Source organism: Rhinatrema bivittatum, chromosome 3, assembly GCF_901001135.1.
Source record: "Rhinatrema bivittatum chromosome 3, aRhiBiv1.1, whole genome shotgun sequence".
NCBI lineage: Eukaryota > Metazoa > Chordata > Amphibia > Gymnophiona > Rhinatrematidae > Rhinatrema > Rhinatrema bivittatum.
The window spans coordinates 256,980,256-257,001,792 of NC_042617.1; the positions used below are offsets into that span (position 1 = coordinate 256,980,256).

Below are 21,537 nucleotides of genomic sequence, written 5' to 3' on the forward strand. Positions count from 1 at the left end.
TAGACTGGGGACCTGAGATGCCTCTAAGTATTTGTCAATATCCCCCAGACTGATATCCTTATCCATCTCATATAATTCAGAATAAAATTGATGAAAGCGCCATCGAATAGACTTATTATCTGTCAGAACCTCACCTTCTTTGTTTTTAATCTTGATAATGGTGGTTTGAGCCTGCCTCCGCTTTAAAACATTGGCCAATACTCTTCCAGCCCGGTTCCCCCTTCGAAGTACTTTTGCTGAGATAATTGCAGTTGGTGAGCAATATACGCTGAATCCAGCGACGCTATTTGATTTCTAAGATCCTGTAATTTAGGGAGTAATGTCAGTGGTGAACTGGATTGTTTATATAATCTTTCTAGAGCTTTGAGCTGGACTAGCAGTTAATCACGCTCCTGCTCCCTCTGTTTCTTTAATGACGCCCCCCTAGCAATGAGTTTGCCCCGGATTACCACCTTAAGGCATTCCCAGACAACCACCGGGTTAACTTCCCCATTATCGTTAAATTGCAAATATTCCTGTATGGCTGAATCTACCTGGGAAACAAAGTCAGAGTTTTCTAATAGGGAGTCATTAAGCCTCCAGAATTTAGTACCTTGGTCATAGTCCCACACCTGAAGCGTAAACCATATGGGAGCATGGTCTGACCACAAGATAGGCTCTATATCAATCTGTGAAACTCTAGGTAATAGGCTAGTGCTTCCCAGAAACATGTCAATTCTGGAGTAACTAAGATGCGGAGGAGAAAAAAAAGTGTAGTTCCTCGAGGTGGGATTTCGGGACCTCCACATATCCTGTAACCCAAAGCTTTTAATCAGGGCTTTCAGTTCGTCCCTAGCTTTTTTGGGGTCCGAACTAGAACCCACCGAGGTATCTACCCTGGGATTTAAAGTCAAATTGAAATCCCCACCGAAGATTAAGGATCCTTCCACCTTGGCATGCAAGATTTGAGTTAATGCACGGTAGAAATCCTGCTTTTGCGAGGTAGGACCATAAATAGTCACTAAGGTATATACCTCGACCCCTATATTAATTTTTATAATGAGGAACCTACCAGATGGGTCTTCGTAAGTTTCTTTTAGCTCAAAGTGACAGTCCTTTTGAATCAATATTACCACCCCAGAATATTTAGAAGCTACCGTAGCAGCCGCCCAGTATTGGTATGGGTATTTGGGATTACACAGCAATCTCTGATACCTCTTCCGCAAGTGTGTCTCTTGTAACATTGCTATATCTACCTTCAAGCGGTCTAATTCTTTAAACAATAATTTTCTCTTTCTTGGGGTATTGAGACCTTTCACATTTAGGGATAAAAATTAAAGCTAGCCATCCTTAATGATACCGAGATTTCCCCCCCAGCATGTGTAGAGCCACTCCCATTGATAACTGCCCCCATATACATCAGAGAGTACCCACTCAATTTGTAAACAACCGCTATAAACCCTCAACCCAACCCCCCTCCCCCTCCCCACCCCCCACCCCCTTTCTGAGCAAACCGGGGCACATCCCCATCGTGCCAACCACCCATGGAGGAAATTTAAACCACTCCCCAAGATGCTCAGCTCCTGGGCTTGCCCAATAATACTTCAACATTACCGATCCAACACAACTATACAACAATCTTGAGATATATATCCCAATACATTGAAATGCACTCAAAGAAGCAATGATACTGCTGGTAGAGGGATGAACGTGGAACCCCCCTGCAGCGGCTCCATCAATTTGATTTTCAAAGAGAGAAGTTAGGCTCCAAGTAGAAAGTCATGCTGGGGCCTCCTCTGCACGCTCTTCAGCCGAATTCCTTTGCAGCCGACGCCGGCCCTTGATTACTCTTTGCCAACGTGGTTGGGGAGCACTTTGAGGAACAAGTCCTCCCGACTCACTTAATACCACTGGGGGTATCTCAACTGTGATGCCTTCATGTTTTAATAACTCAACTGCCTCTTTCACAGATTTTGTACGGTGGGTCGTGCCTTGTACTGTGAAAGCCAGCCCGCCTGGGTACAGCCAACGATATCTGATGTGGGCCTCTGTTAATTTCGTGGTAACGCAACAAAACTCCTGCCTTTTCTTTAATGTAGCAGAGGAAAGATCTGCATAGATAGCCAAATCATGTCCATCCCATTGCCAGGATCTCTGCCTCCGAGCTATACCAAAGATTTTTTCCTTCTGCTGGAAAGAGTGGTAACAGACCACAATATCTCTGGGCCTGTTAGCTAGCTTAGGACCCAAGGTCCGGTGAGCTCTTTCCACTTTAATAGCAGTGTCCGGCACATTTGCTTCCTCTGCCATCCTGTGCCATAAGAAATAAAGATATTCTCCTCACCACCTCCACGCAATCCATGTAATCCTCAGACTCAGGGACTCCCCGGATCCTTAGGTTACACCTCCTGCTGCGATTTTCGATGTCTTCCAGCTTTTCTGACAGAGAGAGGTAGGACTGCTGTAGTTGAGCATGTTCCTTCCTCATGGCCTCCCATCCCTCTCCCTGTGTGTCCAACCGCAGCTCGTTTTCATCCACGCGGCGCCCCAGCTCCGCCGTCTCTTCTTTCATGCCAGCTAGCATGTCAGCTATCTCCTGTTTATAAGATTTCAAATCTTGCCGCAGTTCACCGAACCACTTCCGCATCTCAGATCTGGAAAGGGGAGAATCATCTGCAGTAGTGAGTTCTTCATTCTCCTCCTCTCGGTCCGCGAGGAGATCAGCCGCCGCCATCTTGGATTTTCCCCGGTCAGAGTCGTCGTCGCCGCGGGCATAAGAAAATTTTCGCAAATCTAATGTTTTCTTTTTTGATGTCATTCCCCGTGCGTGTGTAGAGCAGGCAGGAGTCGTTGCTGCAAATGATCTGCGTTGGAATCGGTATAAAAAGCTGTTTAGCTGCAGAAGCTAGAGGAGCAGGACCGAAGTGCTGCTTACATGGGGAAGTGACGTCACTTCCTCTCTTGACTTTGAATTTTAAAGGGATATGTGAATAGATTTTACTCATGTTATTTAGATTAGTGTGTGCTTAGGAGCCTCTGCTGTCACACACACACCTAGCTAACCTTGCTGTTCAGATGTCTGAATTTGAATTTTATTTTAAGTTAACCATAGTATAAAGTACTTTTATTGCTGACATTTATTTTATCTGCTTTCTCTGTCATTGCATGGTTTGAAATCTGTCTTTATATTTGTGCTAGTTAATAAAATTTTAAGAATTTTTGCAATAATTGTTAAAAAAAGAAATAGAGGAGGGCTAGTGTCTTCTGGGACTGGTTGTAGAGGGTCATCAACCAAGAACAACTTAATCAGTGCAAAATAAGGTGCATAGGTGCCTTTACTGAGGCATACACACACAAGCTATATGACCTTGTGTTGTGAATTTGCTAGGGAGTTAGCAAATTGATGTATATCTGCTGCTCGAGTTAGCAATCTGTTATGGAGAAGATGCTTGATGGGAGGAGCAGTCAGATAGGAGGAGCAATCTGAAGAGAAGGCTCTGAATAGCGGGCTCCTGGAGAGGGAGGAGTCAGCAATCTTGTAGTGTCACAGATATTGTCTTGCTAAGGAGTAGCAATCTGTAATGAATCTGATATAGTTGTGGGTGGATCCCTGGGCCGATGGCAGATGACCACGCTCTCGGGAGGATACCCCGAGAGGGACCACCGGCTAGGCTGGAGTATGGAGACAGACACACATTAGTTCTTTTATTAAACAGGTTATTAGAAACCACCAGAGGTGGCAGTAGTGAGCTGATATGCCCGGCAGGGCTGTAGTCCCTCAGGTACTGGAACAATGATCCCAGGATGCTGAGCTGTTGAGAAACTGTAGAAAGTGAATAGGCAGAGTAGATGAATAGAACTAGATGACAAAACTGACGTAAGGTCTCAAGTAAGCTCAGGAGCTGGAAAGGATTAGGCCCTCGAGGAGCGAGTACCTGGTTCCAGGGAAAGCTCTGAGAGAGCGATGGTAACTCACATTTGTTTGTAGCAGTGATAGCTTCCAGGCAGTAGAGAATCTTCAAAGTGTCCAGGAACATGGGCCCTCGAGGAGCGAGTAACGGTTCCTATCTGTAATCTGAAAATAAAGAAAAGAGCGAGGCCCCCGAGGTGCGAGTACCTCTAGTAAGTCCGAGGAGGCAAAGTAGCTTGGACGAATCCTTGCTAACTCGAATTGTTAGCGTTTTCAAAGACCTTTAAATTTTGGAAGCAGATGACGTCATCTCAGGGGGACGCCCCTGAGGTTTGCACCCTTGCTGGTACAAGAGTCGGGACGCGCGAGTGCGCCCTAGGCATCAGGACAAGATGACGGAGTTGCAGCGTTGAGCCAGTCCAGGATCGCCGGAGGGAGGCGGCATGGAGACGCCGTGGTAGCCAGCTGTCCATCAGACCCGGAGGGAGTCGCCACAGAGGTAAAGAGGGTGGAGTGAGGGCGTCGAGCAGCGACAGACGCAACACCTTGTGTTACTAAAGCTCTGTTGTTAAAGCTGGGAATTAGCAATCTGTTATTAGAGCTCTGTTGTTAAAGCTGAGAGATAGCAATCTGTTATTAACGGAGTTGCTGGATATAGCAATCTGTTATTATTTAGAATAGTTGTGGGTGGATCCTTGCACCAGTGGCAGGTGACCACGCCCTCGGGGGAGATCCCGAGAGGGACCACTGGTCAGGCTTAGTATAGGAGACAGACACACACTAGTTCTTTTATTAGACAATATGTTAAACCACCAGAGGTGGCAGTAGTGAGCTGGAAGCGCCCCGCTGGGCTATAGTCCCTCAGGTACTGGATCAGCGATCCCAAGGTGGCTGAGCTGTAGAGAAACTAAGAAGGTGAGTAGGCAAGACATGCAGATTTCAGGAACAAGTCCTTGATGGTAACACTCACACAATAGTCTCTTGAGGCAGCCCAGGAGTTGGTATGCATTAGGCCCTCAAGGAGCGAGTACTTGGCTCCAGGGAAAGCTCTGAGAGATAGAACTCACTGATGTTATAAGCAACAAAGACTTCTTAGTAAGCAGTATGTTAAACCACCAAAGGTGGCAGTAGTGAGCTGGAAGCGCCCGGGTGGGCTGTAGTTCCTCAGGTATTGGAACAGCGATCCCAAGGTGGCTGATCTGTAGAGAAACTAAGAAAGTGAATAGATAGGTTATGTAGAGTTCTGGAACAAGTCCTTGATGATAACACTCACACCATAGTCTCTTGAGGCAGCCCAGGAGTTGGAATGCAGTAGGCCCTCGAGGAGCGAGTACCTGGTCCCAGGGAAAGCTCTGAGAGAAAGATGGAAACTCACTAATGTTGTAAGCAGCGATGACTTCTTAGCAGAAGTGGTATTCAGGAGCTGGTCCGGGACGTGGGCCCTCGAGGAGCGAGTACCGGTTCCGGACTGCAACCTGAAATGAAAAAGAGAGAGCGAGGCCCCAGAGGAGCGGGTACCTCTAGTGAAGTTCGAGGAGGCAGAGTAGCTAGGTTTGCAGAGAGCGAGTTCCATCCTTGACGATACCCGGAGGTAGCGAATCCCATACCTTGCTAACATCTTGTTAGCGAAAACTGAGACCTTAAATATCTGGGGCTGATGACATCATCTCAGGGGACGCTCCTGAGGTTCGCGCCAATGCTGGTACATCAGTCAGTCCGCGCGCACGCGCCCTTAGGCATCTGGTCAACATGGCGGCTTGCAGGGTCGAGTCGGTCCGGGAATGCCGGAGGAGGACGGCCTGGAGATGCCGCAGTAGCTAGCCTTCCATCAACCCCGAAGGGAGTCGCCCAACAAGGTAAGGTGGGCGGAGCAGAGACGTCGGACAGCGACGGACACAACACCTTGATGTTCAGATAAGTCTGAAATTGAATTTTATTTTAAATTAGCCATAGTATAAAAATTCTTTAATTACTGACATTTATTTTTCTGCATTCTCTGTCTTGGCATGGTTTGAAATCTGTTTGTATATTTGTGCTAGTGTTATAAACGTGGACCCTTGGACCCACTAGAGTGCTGGATGGATCCGCTGGAGGAAGGCCTACAGCGGGACTCATAGCCGGAAGGCGGTACTGGACCAGGAGACCGGGCACGACCTTCACCTATACCAGCCCTCGTTCCCTGCACGTTGAGCCCTTGGGTACCGGGCCCGGCAGGACTTAGGTGAGGGTCTCCTGACAAAGAAGAAACCAAAGAACAGTTCGGGTCGAGGCAGGCAGAAGCATGGGAGAGACAGAGACGGTCCAGAGGTCATGGCAGGCGGCAGTGGTGCGAGACAGAGATCCAGGCCAGAAGTCAGGGCAGGCTGAAGACTAGTGAAGTCGGAGGACGAGCCAAAGATCAGGACGGGCAGCAAACAGAGAGAACCAGGAGCCAAGCTGAAGTCAAATCAGGAAAGCAAGCTGAAGTAGGAACAGGAGCAGGACCAAGAACTCGGGAGCGGAGCAAGGCAGGAACACGGAGTCAGGAGCAGAGCTGGAATAGGAACACGGAGTCAGGAGTGGAACTGGAACAGGAACACAGGAACTGGAGAATGCAGGAACAGCAACTAGATACTCAGAGTCGACCTGTTGCCAAGGCAGGGAAAAAAGATCCAAGCTGGGCTTAAATAGCCCGGGCGTCTGACGTCATCTTCGTGGGCTGGGCCAAGTTTTCCTGCAACGGCCCCTTTAAATTCTGGCCCCATGCGGGCGCGTGCCTAAGGGGCAGGGCCTGGAGGAGGAAGTCGGCGGCATCTCCCTCGTGGGGAGAATGCCGCTGGAAGGCCCTGCTGTGGCCCGGAGCCATGTGAAGAACACTGTGGATAGAAGGCAAGAGGAGCAGCAGGTAGGAAGGGACCCAGCCATGGCTGCCCGCGGCCGGGGTTCACAACAGTACCCCCCTCTTACGCCCCCTCCCTATGGGTCTTGGTTTACCGGGATGGTCTTGATGGAATTGTCGGAGGAGAGCCTTGTCCAAGATGTTAGAGGTAGGCTCTCACGTGTTCTCCTCCGGACCACATCCCTCCCATGAGATTAAGTTCTCCCATCGTCGATGGTAGAATCGTACATTCAAAACATCACGTACTTGATATATGGTCTCCTCTTCTGCTACAGTCTTTGAAGGTTCAGGTGGTTTGCGGTGAAAAGTGGAAAGTGGAAAGTATCAATGGTTTCAGCAGAGAAACATGGAATACATTGTATACCCTTAATGTAGGCAGTAGACGTAGGTGGTAGGAGACAGTACCCACTTGTTCCGTGACCACAAAGGGGCCAATATATTTAGGAGCCAAGCGAATGGAGGGAATCCAGAGATGAATATGCTGGGTGCTTACCCAAATCCTATCTCCAGGGTTGAAAACAGGAGCTCTGCAACAATGTTTATCAGTGTTCCTTTTCGCAATGGCAGCCGCCTGCCGCAGTTTAGCTTGCATAGAATCCCAGAGAGAGTGAAGCTGCTGGGCCATGAGTTGGGCTGCAGGCGAAGGCATCGTTAGAGGCAAGGGTGGCTTGAGCTGTTAACATAGACAAGTTGGAAGGGCGAAGCTCCAGTTGCAGAGTGAATGTGGTAGTTGTAAGAGAACTCTGCCCAGGGTAGTAGAGGACCCAATTGTCTTGTTTTTCCCCAATGAAGGAGCAGAGGAAAGCCTTCAGAGAACGATTGGTCCGTTCCGCTTACCCATTGCCTTGTGGATGGAAAGCTGACGTGAAATCCAAGCGAATCCCAAACTTTTTACAAACTGCTTTCCAGTATTTAGCTGTAAATAGCAAGCCTCGATCAGAGGCGATGTGTAAAGGTAGTCCATGTGCACGGAAAATGTGCTGTGTAAAGAGCTGCGCAAGCTCTGGTGCGGTAGGAAGTTTAGAGAGTGGCACAATTGAGCCATCTTAGAGAACCTGTCTAAGGTGACCCAGATGACCTGCTTCCCCTCGGACGGAGGGGGATCTACTATAAAGTCTGTAGAGCAGAGCTTTCCAAAGTGTATGTCTCGACACTTTAGTGTGTCGCCTGCAGTGTGCCGGTGTGTCGCGCAAGCCCGGTGCACGTGACACACCGGCAAGTGGGAGCCAATGCTGCCGCCGGTGGACCTCATCCCACTGGTGGCTGAGCAGTAAAGAATCGCTGTGCTGTGTGCCGGAGACACAGCTGGAAGATCGGCAGGACCGTGGTGGAGCTCACCTCACCATGGCCCGAAGAACAAGGTCACGTCGAAACGTGCAGGTGCTCCACCTCCTCCTGCCCACGCGGCCCCGGAAGGAAAATGTTGCCGGAGCCGCACGGGCAGAAAGGGGGAGGAGCATCAGCCGCGTGCAGAAGAGGAGCAGCGTTGTTACAGCGTGTGAGAAGAGGAGAAGGCCCGGTAGCAGGGCCCCCACCGCGGATCGGTCCGAAAAGATCAGGGCCGCCGCCGCCGCGATCGGCCCGAGACGATCAGGGCCGCTGCAGAGCCCGTCCTGCAGTGACCCCTGAAGAGGAGGCCCAGAAGTAAGAGAGAGGCTGAGGGCCCGTAGAGTGCGTGTATGAGGTGAGTTGAGAGATTGTGTGCTTTTATGAGGTGAGTTGAGAGATTGTGTGCATGTATGAGGTGCATTGAGAGATTGGGTGTGGGAGTGAACATAAGAACATAAGAAATTGCCATGCTGGGTCAGACCAAGGGTCCATCAAGCCCAGCATCCTGTTTCCAATAGAGGCCAAAACCAGGCCACAAGAACCTGGCAATTACCCAAACACCAAGAAGATCCCATGCTACTGATGCAATTAATAGCAGTGGCTATTCCCTAAGTAAAATTGATTAATAGCCATTAATGGACTTCTCCTCCAAGAACTTATCCAAACCTTTTTTGAACCCAGTTACATTAACTGCACTAACCACATCCTCTGGCAACAAATTCCAGAGCTTTATTGTGCGTTGAGTAAAAAAGAATTTTCTCCGATTAGTCTTAAATGTGCTACTTGCTAACTTCATGGAATGCCCCCTAGTCCTTTTATTATTCGAAAGTGAAAATAACCGAGTCACATCTACTCGTTCAAGATCTCTCATGATCTTAAAGACCTCTATCATATCCCCCCTCAGCCGTCTCTTCTCCAAGCTGAACAGCCCTAATCTCTTCAGCCTTTCCTCATAGGGAAGCTGTTCCATCTCCTTTATCATTTTGGTTGCCTTTCTCTGTACCTTCTCCATCGCAACTATATCTTTTTTGAGATGCGGCGACCAGAATTGTACACAGTATTCAAGGTGTGGTCTCACCATGGAGCGATATAGAGGCATTATGACATTTTCCGTTCTATTAACCATTCCCTTCCTAATAATTCCTAACATTCTATTTGCTTTTTTGACTGCTGCAGCACACTGAGCTGACGATTTTAAAGTATTATATACTATGATGCCTAGATCTTTTTCCTGGGTGGTAGCTCCTAATATGGAACCCAACATCGTGTAACTACAGCAACGGTTCTTTTTCCCTATATGCAACACCTTGCACTTGTCCACATTAAATTTCATCTGCCATTTGGATGCCCAATCTTCAAGTCTTGCAAGGTCCTCCTGCAATGTATCACAGTCTGCTTGTGATTTAACTACTCTGAATAATTTTGTATCATCTGCAAATTTGATAACCTCACTCGTCGTATTCCTTTCCAGATCATTTATATATATATATATATATATATATATATATATATATATATTGAAAAGCACCGGTCCAAGTACAGATCCCTGAGGCACTCCACTGTTTACCCTTTTCCACCGAGAAAATTGACCATTTAATCCTACTCTCTGTTTCCTGTCTTTTAACCAGCTTGTAATCCATGAAAGGACATTGCCTCCTATCCCATGACTTCAGTGAGGACCTGAATGTTTGCAGAGACAGCATGTTTGCAGAGACAGCATGTGAGAACCTGTATGTGTGTGAGAGAGACAGCATGTGATAGTGAGAGCCTGTGCTTGAGCAAGACAGCATGTGGGAGTGAGAGAGAGCCTGGGTGTGTGAGAGTCAGACAGCATGTGCAAGAGAGAGACTGTGTATGAATGATTGTATGAGAGAGAGCATGTGACAGTGAGAGCCTGTGCTTGAGCAAGACAGCATGTGGGAGTGAGAGAGAGCCTGGGTGTGTGAGAGTCAGACAGCATGTGCAAGAGAGAGACTGTGTATGAATGATTGTATGAGAGACAGCATGTGACAGTGAGAGACTGTATGAATGATTGTATGAGAGAGAGCTTGTGAGAGTGAGAGCCTGTGTGTATGTGTGTGAGAGAGAGAAAGCATGTGAGAATGAGGACCTGACTGAATGTTTGAGGGAAGAAGATAGATGGAGAGAAAAGAAATAGAAAAAAAGACAATATGAAAGGAATTGGCAAAAAAATAAGAAAGGGGAGGTGGAACAAAAAAGCCTGTGACCAACCGATTAGAAAACTAAGATCAGACAGCAAAGGAAAAAAAAAGAAATAAATTATTTTTTACTGATTGGCACATGTAATCTTTGGTAATGTGCAAGAGTAGAACTTTCTCTATGCGGATCTCACAATGTACGAGATCAACATGGAGGAAGTGGAAACCCACGGGGCCTGCACAGAGGAGGCAGCAGAATGGGCTTCAGTGCCAATAGCAGCAATCAACGCCTCCCCAATAGCCATGCAGCATCAGTGACAGTGGCAGCAAAGGAAGGAGAGAGGCTCCGAGGTTGCTAGCAAAAGAAAGAAAGGGGGTCTGCCTTTAGTGTGTGCATGTGTATGAATGGGAGTCTGCCTGGGGGTGTATGTGTGTGAATGCATGGGTGCCTGCCTGAGGGTGTGTCTGTGTATGAGAATGTATGGGTGTCTTCCTGGGGTTTGTATGTGTGAGAATAGGTGCCGGCCTGTGTGTAGTATACGTGTGTGTGTGAGAATGAATGTGTGCATGCCTGGGGGATGGTGAGGGAGTGGTGTGAAAATGAATGGGAGCCTGCCTGGGGGTCAGTTTCAGTGTGTGAGAATGACTGGAAGCTTGCCTGGGTGTGTGTGTTTGTGTGAGAATGATTGGGAACTTGCCTGGGTGTGTGTGTTTGTGTGTATGTGAGGGAGCCAGAGAGAGTGTGTATGAAAAAATCCAGGGGAGTAAGAGTTTGTGTGGGGGGTGTGTGTGGAGGGGGAGAGAGTGTCTTAGAGCCTGAGAGTGTGTCAGTATCTGTGAGAGCGAGAGGTTATGGTGGGTATAAGAGCATGAATGTGTATGTATGTGACAGTGTATGTGTGAGAGAGAATAGACATGTGAGTCTGTGTGAGAGAGGATAGCCTCCTAATCCTGGACAATATCAGGGTGACTGGAAATCAAGAGCTCCCACGTATGGACAGCAGGGGCTTTTTAAAATCGTTATTAGTTTTAATTATTGGGTGTTATTTGATATATGTGCTGTTTTGAAATATTTTATTGGTGTTTGGGAAATTGTAAAAAATGTATATGATTTTAATTAATAGAAATTCTAATTATCAGTAGTTTTAAAATATTCTTTTATTAGTATGGTTTTACTATTATAACTGATGCTTTATGTTTCTTGATTTTATTTGTTTTATGAGGAATGGTGGTTCTGTTTTTCCATTGTTAATACACAGAGTCTGGCTTCTTGGGGTTTCCATTTCAGTTTTTGTCGCTACCTGAGACAAAAGCCATGACTGAATATATTTGAGAGAATCTGGAAAAAGTGTTTATCCGTCCCTCTACATCACCCGCCGGAGCGGGATTCTTTTTTATGACCAAGAAAGACGGGTCACTTAAATCGTGCATTGACTACCGTGGCTAAATGCTATCACCCGCAAGGATAAATATCCCTTACCATTGATTTCAGAACTTTTCGATCGTCTTCAGGGTGCTGTCATCTTTACAAAGCTAGATTTACACGGGGCATATAATTTAGTGAGAATCCATCCCGATGACATCTGGAAGACCGCCTTTAATACTAGAGATAGTCACTATGAATACTTCGTGATGCCTTTTGGCCTTTCCAACGCACTTGCTGTATTCCAGCGAATGATGAACAAAATTTTTAGAGATATACTGTACACCAAAGTCGTGGTTTATTTGGATGATATCCTCATTTTTTCGAAAGATCTTGACACCCACCGGACTGACGTATGTATGGTACTGCAACGTCTTCGTGAAAATCATTTGTTTGCGAAACTGGACAAGTGTTTATTTGAGAGATCCAGTTTGCCGTTCCTTGGCTATATAATTTCTCCATGAGGTTTCTCTATGGACCCGGATAAATTGAGGGCGATCCGGGGTTCGCCACAGCCTGTGGGACTCAAAGCGCTCCAGCGTTTCTTGGGGTTCCTTAACTATTACCAACATTTTATCCCTCATTATTCCACACTGGCCGCCCCCCTGACGGCCCTGACCAGGAAGGGCCAGAACACACGGAATTGGCCACCCAAAGCCATAGCTGCCTTCCATCCGTTTAAAGAAGCCTTTCAAAGGGGATCCTGTTTACGTCACCCTGATCCGACTCACCTGTTCCAAGTTGAAGTAGAGACCTCCGCCATAGGGGCTGGGGCTGTCCTAAGCCAGCGAACCACTTTTGGTACTGTAGTTCCATGTTCATTCTATTCTCGAAAATTTTCATCAGCAGAACGAAATTACAGCATTGGGGACCGCGAACTACTCGCCATAAAAGTGGCCCTAGAAGAGTGGCGCCCTTGGCTCGAGGGCGCACAGCACAAATTCACAGTGTTCACAGATCATAAAAATTTGGAACATCTAAGTTAAGCACAGCGTCTTAACGCCCGCCAGGCCCTGTGGGCCTTTTTCTTTTCCGGGTTTTATTTCGAGCTTTGCTACCGCCCTGCTGATAAGAACCTCCGAGCGGATGCTTTATCCAGGTCATTTGAACCCGAAGATATCCCCGAAGAGCCAGCTCACATCATCAACCCAGCTTGTATCTCCTTGTCTGCCACCCATCCAGTTCCTACGGGAAAAACCGTGGTGCCCCGACGACTCCGAGAAAGGGTTCTCCTTTGGGCACCCGATTCCAAGGTTGCTAGTCACCCAGGACAAGCACGAACCGTGGCACTGCTCGGTTTTTCTGGTAGCCTAGTTTGGTCTCCGATGCAAAGGCGTATGTCGAATCCTGTAATGTTTGCGCACAACAAAATCCCCCAGTCGGGCGACCGTGGGGACTCTTCCAGCCACTTCCAGCACCCGAAGAATCATGGACCCACTTGTCAATGGACTTCATCATGGATCTGCCTCCTTCTAAGGGTAATACTGTGAAATGGGTTACCATAGACCGTTTTTTGAAAATGGCTCATTTTGTGCCTTTTCCGGGCCTACCATCTGCACCCGAGTTGGCACGATTGTTTTTTCATCACATTTTCAGACTGCATGGCTTACCAGTAGATATTGTCTCTGATCGAGGTCCTCAATTTGTCACCAGGTATTGGCGCTCTCTTTGCCGAAAATTCGGTATTAACATCAGCCTCACGACCGCCTATCACCCCCAAGCCAACGGGCAAGCTGAACGAATGAACCGCTCCTTGAAGGTGTTCTTACGTGCTTATATTAATGACCGACAAGACAACTGGTCAGACCTCTTATCCTGGGCAGAGTTCTCCCACAACTCTCACATTGCCAGAGCTACTGGAACATCTCCATTCTCAATAGTCTATGGAAAACAACCTTAACCACCGTTACCCATACCTCTGTCCGTGCCGTCCCCCGCAGCACAGGCTACTGCGAATACCCTTAAGACATTATGGGAACAGACAAATCTCCGCCTACGCCAGACCGCTTCCCAGGCCAGGAAGACTGCTGACAGTCGACGCCACGCAGCTCCTGAATTCCTTCCTGGCCAGAAAGTCTGGTTAAGTACCAAGTATATTAGACTCCGAATTCCTTCACAGAGATTCGCTCCGAAGTTTATTGGACCATTCCTGATTACCCAACGTATTGGACCCGTGACATACGAGCTTCGGCTGCCTCCTTCTTTGGGCATACATAACACTTTCCATGTATCATTGCTCAAGCTGGTAGTGTTGTCTTGGCCTTCCCACAAGGTCCCTGAGCCACCTCCATTGGTGGCAGAAACTGATACAACTTATAAAGTCCATGAAGTCTTAGATGTCCGCCATAGAGGCCGCCGATGGGATTACCTCCTCTCCTGGGAGGGTTACAGACCCGAGGAAAATTCTTGGGAGCCTGCTCGGAACATCTTGAACAAGACCCTCTTCTTGAACTTACATCGTGCCCATCTGGGCAAACCCCGACCTCCAGGAGAGGGGAGAAAAGGGGGGGTACTGTTACGTTCGCCACCTGCAGCACCCCTGCAGTGCGGCCCTCTCACCTTTCTAAGCAACTTCCAGGCTCCAGCTCCCCGTCGCTTGCGGTGGTGGGCCACTGGCTCCAACCTCGGGCTCCCACCAGTGCCTCCGGCCCTGCTCCACTTCCCGGGTCTACCAGCTAGGATGCCACCATCCGTTGGGCCTCTCCATGGGGTTTGCGGAGAGACGCCACCAACAGCGCCCTGCCCCTCCTTAGGCGCGCACGTGCGCATCAGTAAACCTTTTAAAGGGCCTGTTGTGGGACCCTGGCCGCAGATCCAGATGCTGACGTCAGATCCTTCAGTGTATAAATGCTCAGGCCTCGCACCATAGCGTGGCCTTTGCAACAGGTCTCCTCGGTTCCCTGTTTGGTTCTGAGTACTCGTTGCCTCCGTGTTTCCTTGTTTCGTGTTCCTGATTGTCTCCAAGTTCCTGATTCCTCATTCATCTCGTCTGTACTTTTATTGACCTTCTGGTACCGACTTCTGCTACGTCCGACCTTGCCTGCCTTCTCCAAGCCTGACCTCTGCTACGTCTGACCTTGTCTGCCTTCTGTAAATCTGACCTCTGCTATGTCCGACCTTGCCTGCCTTCTCCATGCCTTGACCACTGCTACACCTGACCATGCCTGTCTTCTCCGTGCTTCGACCATTGTTACGCCTGACCACGCCTGCCTTCTCCGTACCTTGACCATTGCTACGGATGACCATGCTATAGACTCCTTTGTGTCCAGAGTTCTTCATTGCTTGCTACACCTTCGAATTGCCACCACCTCTCATTCAAGTTCGTCAGTGGCACCTTTCTTTGCTCAAGCACCTTCAGTCAATCCTCATTCCTTGGTGCTTGGGTTCCTGTACTGGGACCAGTCTAGGATAGAACTACGCCACCTGCTGGCTGCTGTCTCTGGGCTGAACTACCTGTCTTTGAAGTCCAATCTCGAGGCCCACCTAAGTCCTGCCGGCCCCGGCACCCAAAGGCTCAACCTGAGGGGAATGTGGGTTGGTATAGGTGAAGCTCCAGTGGCCTCTAGCTTCAGCCCACTCCACCTGCTGATGGTGGGGACCCGTAGGCCCTTGCCTGCGGGTTGCGTCAACCCCACCTCAGTTCAAGAATCCACCTCCAGAGCAACACGCACATCACCACTTCCACAGTTCATCCTTTCACAGAAATGTTACCAGAGGCTGTGTGATCTCTGCATACTGATCTATGATCTGACGGGTGCTTTGCTTTCCCCTAACTGAATGTTGCACCTAATCTCCATAGGCATTCCTATATAGGCTTCTAGGCCCAAATCGCACAGGACTTTCCTCGGAGCAGACCTACTCTTTAAGGACGCAGAGAACTTAAGCAAGCTCTGAGTGATTAGGGTGACCTCGGAACCCATGTTCAGGAAACTCTCATAACTGAATACATCTTGTATTTTGACGGGGATCGTACACTGGGTAACAGCTGGGTAACAGCAAGGCTTCCTTATGTGCACTCTTACAGGGCAGCGGAGCTCATCTGCTTCATCGCAGGGAGGGGTAAAGGGTGCTAGCTCAGGTGTCATCTTCAGGTGTTAATGGCTCTTCTTTTGCCAGCCCGAGCCCTCTCCTCGTCTGTTTTTAACAGGCAAAGCATGAATATGTAAGAAGCTCATGCATAGTCAAGCAGCGGAATGGATAGTCATTTCTCCATTTCAAACTGCTCCTGCTGTGTGGGATGATCACTGCTCCTGCTGTGTGGCAACGCCAGACCAGGATTTGATCTCGGTCCTGCATCCTCTTGACCCCACGAGCTGTCTTAGGGTGTCAGTGCTTTTCTGTGAACTGACCTATCTGATAGCTGTTTTTTTGACTCCAGGCAGATTTGGGTTGTTTTCACTGCTATGACCTGTCCTTGTCCTGGGCAGTCTTCGCTCATGTTTGTGGAAAGAAGCTATAGTCCTTAAGTTAAACAGGCAGATCAAATAACCTGGACATGTTTTATTATTCTGTTCAAAAGTTCCTCATCTTGTTTTTCTGTTAAAACATGCATGTCAGCATCCATCTTATGAAGTTGGCATCCCTCTTGTGGGGTCAGTATTCATTTAGTTGCATACAATGGTAAAAACTTCTATGTTCAACACTTTAATACATTCCTCCATCTTTCTCTCTCACCAATCAGCTTCCACCATCCTCTCCAAGCCAGCTCTCCCTTTACTAGTTGATACATCAAGCTGAGGTAGTGCTCTAATGTGTGTTAAACAGCATATATCGCATGACTGAGCACTATCGGGGCAATATTGTACGATATGTGCGATATTATGCATGACCCTGCCCCTGATGCCTCCCTTATTACATTGATTTTTGTTCATACCATTGGGGTGTGGGAAGGGGTCAGGAGGTGCATGGAGATGCTGGGGAGGGGGGGGGGGGGAGTTGCTGGACACTGAACCTCAATGATTTTTTTATGACATTTGGGGGCCGGGGAGAAGGAAGGAAAGGGGGCGCTATATCCCTGATTTAGGGGCACTATTCCCTCTAAGCTGCATGCATGCATAGCCATGCACAGCTTTTCCCCTCCCCCCCACCACACACAGGAAAACCATTGGGGCCATGGTGGAGTCCGTCTCACCATGGCACAAAGAAAAGAAGAGGCCCCAATACTCCAGGTGTTGCTCTTCCTTCCTGGCTACATGGCCTGGAAGAAAAAAGTTGTTGAAGCCATGCGGGCACGAAGAAGGAGCATCGGCCCACATGCAGAAAAGGAGCAGTGTCTGTGGCAAGGCCACTGCGGATTCCATTTTGGGACATCCCAAGAATAGGAAGCCCAGAAGGGAGAGGGAGGCTAAGGCCCAGTAGAGAGAAAGAGTTGAGAGTCTGTGTGTGAGACAGCATGTGAAAGTGAAAGCCTGTGTGTGTGTGTGTTGTGTGTGTGTGTGTAAGACAGCATGTGCAAGCTGGAGTGTATGATTGAGAGGCAGCATGTGAAAGTGAGAGCCGTGTGTGTGTGAGACAGCATGTGTTTGTGCATGAGAGCATGTGAGAGTGAGAGCCTGTGTGTATGTGAGACAGCATGTGAGAGAGACCCCATGCATGTATAAGACAGCATATGAAAGTGAGAGCTGTGTGTGAGAAAGACAGCATCTGAAAGTGAAAGCCAGTGCATCTGTATGAGAGAGAGCATGTGAGAGATAGCATACAAGAGCCTGTGTGTTTGTGACAGCCTGTGTGTGAGGTAGCATGTGAGAGGAGGAGCCTGTGAGAGAGCATATGTGTGTGTGTGGAAGAGAGACAGCATGTGAGAATGGGAGCTTGAGTATGTGTTTGAGGGAGTAAGAAGACAGGTGGAGAGAGTAGAAACAGAAAGAAAAGAGACCCTGTAAAAGGAATTGGTAAAAGACCGAAAAAGGGAATATGGGGGGGGAAAAAAAACCTGGGACCAACTGATTAGAAAAATAAGATCAGACAACGAAGTTAAAAAAATATTTATATTTTGAATTTTTAGTGATTGGCATATGTTATCTTTGGGAATGTGCATTACATATTTTTATTTTGTTCTTTCTTCAGTATTCCACTGTTCAGAATCTGGTTTCTCAGGCTTTCCATTTTATTTTTCTCTGCATGTTTCTGTTTCTAATTTTTTGTAGTCCCTTATTCTGTATTAGGTAAGGGTCTGTTGTGTTCTGCATGTGTAACTGAGGTGCAGTATTTCTGCTGGCATGTAGTTTTTCTGTAGGGTTTTGTAGCAGTATGGCTTGTTATGTTAACCCCAGTAGCTGGTGTATTAATGTTCTAGGGCATGGTATAAAATATTTGCATTGCTCTTGTGTCATAGATAAGGTTGCTGCTGTTTGAGTCCTGAGATAGTGCTGGTATGGTATGGTAAGGTTTTAGGTAACTTTTTTTATTTTTTTTTTGCAGGGGTTTGTGTTACTTCTCAGTGTTTGGCAGTAAAGGGTTTGCAGTTACTGAGATGAGTGTGTGTGTGTGTATGGAAGAGGAGGAGAAATGAGAGTGTCCATGCACATGAGAGTCTGGGGAGTGAATGAAAGGAATGAGTATGTGAGTGTGTTTGTGAGAATGAGCAAGTACTGTATATGTGAGAAAGAGTATGAAAATGAATATGCAAGTGTATTAATATGTATGTGAGAAAGTTTGTATACATCCTGCTACCAATGTTCCCTCTAAGGACTGGGTTGCTATGACCATAAAATGGATAGGCTTTTTGCATCAAAGAAAATAGTGCTCATAGGGTAATGAAACCAAAATGTTTGCTCAGGAGCAAAAATATTTGCACACAGCAACCCCATCCTTAGAGGGAACATTGTTTAGGGGTCCTATTGGAGTGGGAGGGAACATTGGCAGGCCTATTCTCAGTGGGAAGGGGGTATGAGGGGGGCATGGTCAATTTGGTTTACCATGTTGGGGGTGGTGGGGCAGGGGGCCATCACCCAAGGGTGAACTTTTTTCTATTTTTTGACATTTTGTTGAGGCTGCCTTGCATAGCAGTCCTAGATTGAGCTGGGGGGGGGGGGGGTGTCAGCAGTGAACCCTGCTCAACTTTGTCTTTTTGCCATGGTAATTTTTTTGGGCAGCGGCCTTTTAAGGTGAGGGCAGTCCCTTGAGGTTGGGGCCGCTGTTGCACCTAAAGGGCTACTAGCCGTGTTCTTTTGTTCCGCAGTCTTTGGTCGTCAGATAAAAGAATATGCCATAGAACTGAAATGTTTTTTGGGTGGAGGGGCCCACAATATCACAGCGACATTCCCACATGATAGTGGGACCCCTCCTGCAAAAAAACCCATTGCGGTTTAATGCATCTAGGCCTTAATTTGTTAATCCCCTCCCTTTTCCAGAGACTTGTTGCCAGTGCAGCCTCCAGAACTGGCACCAGGTGACTCTCAGTGAGTTTGAGCCTTGTCCTGCTTGAACTCATATAATCTCTTGTGAATAGCTGTGAAGTTTGAGCATCCCTGGGCTCAACCTTAAAAGTGAATTTTAAAAGCCTGGCCTGCACATCAATTAGGGGATGTGCGAAGAAGTCATATTTACATTTATTTATTTTATTTATTTGAGGTTTTTCTTGACCAACCATTATCAGAGATATCATGCCGGTTTACATATAACAAGGGTAAAAAACAAAAGTAGGAAGAGAGCAGTTACAAAGAACGGGTTATAAGGGAACTGGGAGGTGCTGAGTTAGATGTATGAGGGAGCGAAAGCTAAAGGCATGAAAACTAAGTAGCTAATTTATGTACATAATCTGAGTAGAAAACTTATATACAAGATCTGAGTCTTCAATGTTATTAGGTTATACAGGAGAGTAAATATTCAATATCACACAAGAAGTGTGGACATGGTTAACAGCATTGAAAGATTACTTGCACATGGATGTTGGGAGGCAGCACAGGGGGTACAGACAAATAAGTACATATAGGCGAACCTGACATGTAGGAAGAAGGGAGAAGGAGGGGGGAGGGGGCTGCAGGGCTCTATGGGAAAAGTGGGAGGGCCGGGAGGAAGTATTCGATTGAGCGGATATCGAGAGGGGGATTAAGGGTATGCCTGTTTAAAGAGCCATGTTTTTAGTTTTGATTTGAATTTAACTGCACACTGCTCTAGTCTAAGTGCAGGTGGCAAGGTGTTCCAGGCATAGGGGCCGGCGATAGAGAAGGCCCGATCTTTCGTAGATTTGAGGTGGATGTGTTTCGGGGGGGAGGGTGTAGAGGGTGCCTTTGTGAGATGATCTAGTAGGTCTGTTTGGTGCGAGGAGGCGGATAGAGTCTTTCATCCAGTGCATGTTTTCATTGTGGAGAGATTTGTGCATTATGGTGAGAGTCTTGTAAGTTATGTGCTGTTGAATGGGGAGCCAGTGCAGGTCTTTGAGAATAGGGGTGATATGGTCACATTTGCGAGAATTTGTGAGAATTCTTGCCACTGCGTTTTGCAGGAGTTGTAGTGGTTTAATTGTGGCTTTAGGTAGCCCCAGAAGGAGGGAGTTACAGTAGTCTATTTTGGACATGACTGTGGCTTGCAGGACCATGCGGAGGTCACTAAGGTTGAGGAGGGGTCTGAGTTTTTTTAGTGTATTAAGTTTAAAGAAGCACTCTTTCATGATGGAGCTTATGACTGTATTTAGGTGGCGCCTATGACTGTATTTAAAAAAACCCAAAAAACAGCTATGTGCATAAATGCCATGGTGCACACATTTCAAACATTTAAAAAAAAGGGGTATGGCGTGGGCATGGTCTGGGTAGGGCATGGGCATCTCAGGGCCTGGCCAAGAGATGCACGTGTCAATACTTATGTGCCCCAGTGTGCACCAAGGTTTTCTGCCATGTAACTTTACTTCTGCTATGGATGGTGTGTAAGTTATAAAAGAAAAAGATAGAGCCATTTCGGAGCGGTTTAAAGGGTCTGGGGTAACGGGCGGGAATGTAGGCTATCAAACCATAGGGATCAAGAGGACCTATCAGTTAACTGGGAAAACTGGTGGATGAACAGGTAAACTGGTAATGGTGTCGGAGTGCACCCCTAGTAAAATCCCATGACTTATGCTGTAGAAGAGGGATTTGTGTGCCCATTTAAAATTTGGCACCCAGTAGCATATCCATATACAAGTTATAAAATGGCCGTGTCCCTGGGTGCCATCCGATGTACAGGCACTGGGTCGAGAGTTACCTTACCGCCTTACTGAGAACCACCTAGCGCAGGTAGAAACCCAAATGACCGTTGCCATCAGGCAGCCTCTGGAGAAGATGGGAAGGGGTGGGTGGAGGAGTGTTTATTAGGGGTAGAGTCAGAAACATATACTTAGGCTTGATGGGAGCTGGCACTGGCTCTGGGCCCTTACAGTCAAGAACCCACCCCTTTAACCAGCAACCACTAATAACAATGCCACTGTTAGGAACCATATAGACCATGGAACAAAACAGCAGTTTGCCTTCTCATCTCATCCTATCCTATGAAAGGAATAATTTCGCCAACCACAAGATGGCGCCCAGCCTGTGAGCGACACTCTCCTCGTGACGTCAAATTTCCGCACCGCTTCCCACACGTGCGGCGCTTTTACCCTGTGTTTGCTACGGCGGTGGGAGGAGCGGGAGGAAGAGGAGGTTGGGCGGGTGGTGACTTTAAATTGTCGAGAGTGACAGTGACAACGGTGCGCGCAGTGAGACCGTCGCTTACCGTTCCTGCTCTTGCATTGAAAGCAGCAGCGGCGGCGGCATGAACGAGACGGAAGGGCTCAGGCAGCGCCGCCCCATCAGGCCGCAGGTGGTCACTGACGAGGCCGCGGCGCTGGACGCTAAGGACCGCAGGTAATTCTGCGCGCCTCTTCTCTGTGAGAGGCTGGGGACTTTGA

At 47.8% G+C, this 21,537-nt stretch overlaps 1 protein-coding gene across 1 annotated transcript in view; it reads left to right on the forward strand.

Moving 5' to 3' along the window:
* The first annotated feature begins 21,260 nt into the window (after window positions 1-21,260).
* The window catches only part of APMAP (adipocyte plasma membrane associated protein), a 134,685-nt gene continuing 134,408 nt past the window's right edge, over window positions 21,261-21,537 (forward strand). The window contains exon 1 of the mRNA XM_029594506.1: window positions 21,261-21,493. Coding sequence (XP_029450366.1) covers window positions 21,402-21,493 — 92 coding nt within the window. The 5' untranslated portion in view covers window positions 21,261-21,401. The remainder of the gene's footprint in view (window positions 21,494-21,537) is intronic.